The sequence below is a fragment of the Chelonoidis abingdonii genome, chromosome 17 (assembly GCF_003597395.2).
Source record: "Chelonoidis abingdonii isolate Lonesome George chromosome 17, CheloAbing_2.0, whole genome shotgun sequence".
Lineage (NCBI taxonomy): Eukaryota > Metazoa > Chordata > Testudines > Testudinidae > Chelonoidis > Chelonoidis abingdonii.
The window spans coordinates 40,728,982-40,730,544 of record NC_133785.1 but is presented as its reverse complement, the minus strand read 5'-3'; the positions used below and the strand labels follow the sequence as shown (position 1 = coordinate 40,730,544).

The window sequence follows — 1,563 nt, the reverse complement described above, 5'->3', positions numbered from 1 at the left end:
GGGGGGGCAGAGGCGGGGGAAGCGAGGTGGTTTCTCTCTCTCTGCTGTGGGCAGGTGCTTGGAGGGTTACTATGGCGACCCGGTGCTGGGCTCCGGGCAGCAGTGCCGGCCCTGCCCCTGCCCTGGGTACCCTGGGACTCGGCATTACCACGGTAACTCCTGCCACGCCGACCAGGAGACCAATCAGATCGTCTGTGTGTGTGCCCCAGGCTACACAGGTGAGCGGGGGGTTAATGGGGTGACCGCGCGGGGAGCAGGTGGCAGCCCCCTCAGCCAGGGCGTGGGTGCCAGTGGCCACGGGGTGCCCTCGGCTCCGGAAGGGCCTTTCCCTTCTGTCCCCTGAAATTCTGCTCAGTGTCTGTGGAGCTCCCCCGGGGCATCCCCACGGCCGGGCGGCTGCCGGGCAGAGCAATCAGGAGACACAGCCCCTGCTCTGGGAGCTGCTGGGGGAGAAGGGAGCTGGCCTGCGCTGCACCCAGAAGACTGGGGGCCCCCAACTCTGGGGAAGGGAAAGAGAAGGGCCTGGCTCCCTCCAACTGCTCTCTGGACCCAGCCCAGGGCTCCAGGGGCCCATCCAGCTCCCCTGGGCTGTCGCACAGGACAGGGCCTCCCCCAGCTCCCAGGGGCTGCGGGCACAGAGAGGCTCCCGCCACACCCAGCCCCACGGCCTGCCCCACTGGAATTGCAGTATCTGCTGCTGCCAGCTGCTGCCAGCAGGCTGGGCGCTGTGCCAGCCCTGCTTATGGCAGGCAGAGCAGGGGGCTCCTGCTGGCCGACAGGGAGGGCAGGGGTGGGGTGGGGGGCTCCTGCTGCCTGGCAGGAAGTTCAGGGTTTACCCTTTTCCTTTAGAAAACCAAATACAGACCCCCCCGCCCTGCTCACCCCCCAGCCCCTCCCCATGGTGATGATGGGGGAATACAGCGGGAAGGTCTGGTGATCTGGGGCAGATGGGTTCCTGAGAGCCCTCTGGGTAGCTGCCCCTACCATGGGCTGTTCCCCTTGCAGTGCCCACACCGTGACAGCTCTGTGCTGGCCATGGGGCCTGGGCAGCCATCCCAGGGATGTGTGCGGGGGGGGGGCAGGTCCCAGCGCCCCATTGCGCCAGGCCCAAAGGGCTCCAGCCAAGCAGCACACTCCTGGCACAGGGCTCGGAAGCAGGCGCATTTCTGGTTCCTGAGAGCAGGACGGGGTCCCTGAGGCTGCGGCTGGGCACCCACCCGGGGGCCAGGGGCTGGGGCGTTTCTCCATGGATCACCCAGCAGGCCATGAGTGTCTCCTGGTGTCGCTTCCAGGCCCACGCTGTGACCACTGCTCCCCCGGCTACTTCGGGGCCCCAGAGCAGGAGGGCGGGAGCTGCCGGCCCTGCCAGTGCAACAACAACATCGACACCAGCGACCCCTTGGCCTGCGACCCCCACAGCGGGCAGTGCCTGCGCTGCCTGCACCACACAGCCGGGCCCCGCTGCGCGGACTGCCAGCCCGGCTACCATGGCAATGCCCTGCAACGCAGCTGCCGACGTGAGTGACCTGGCACTGGGGAACTGGGGATGGGGGCGGGGCCTGG

The 1,563-nt window shown here is 68.3% G+C and overlaps 1 protein-coding gene across 1 annotated transcript in view; it reads left to right on the top strand.

Moving 5' to 3' along the window:
- The window catches only part of LAMB2 (laminin subunit beta 2), a 133,804-nt gene that overhangs the window by 53,033 nt on the left and 79,208 nt on the right, over window positions 1-1,563 (top strand). Inside the window, 2 exon segments of the mRNA XM_075073333.1 lie at window positions 55-218; window positions 1,293-1,517. Coding sequence (XP_074929434.1) covers window positions 55-218; window positions 1,293-1,517 — 389 coding nt within the window.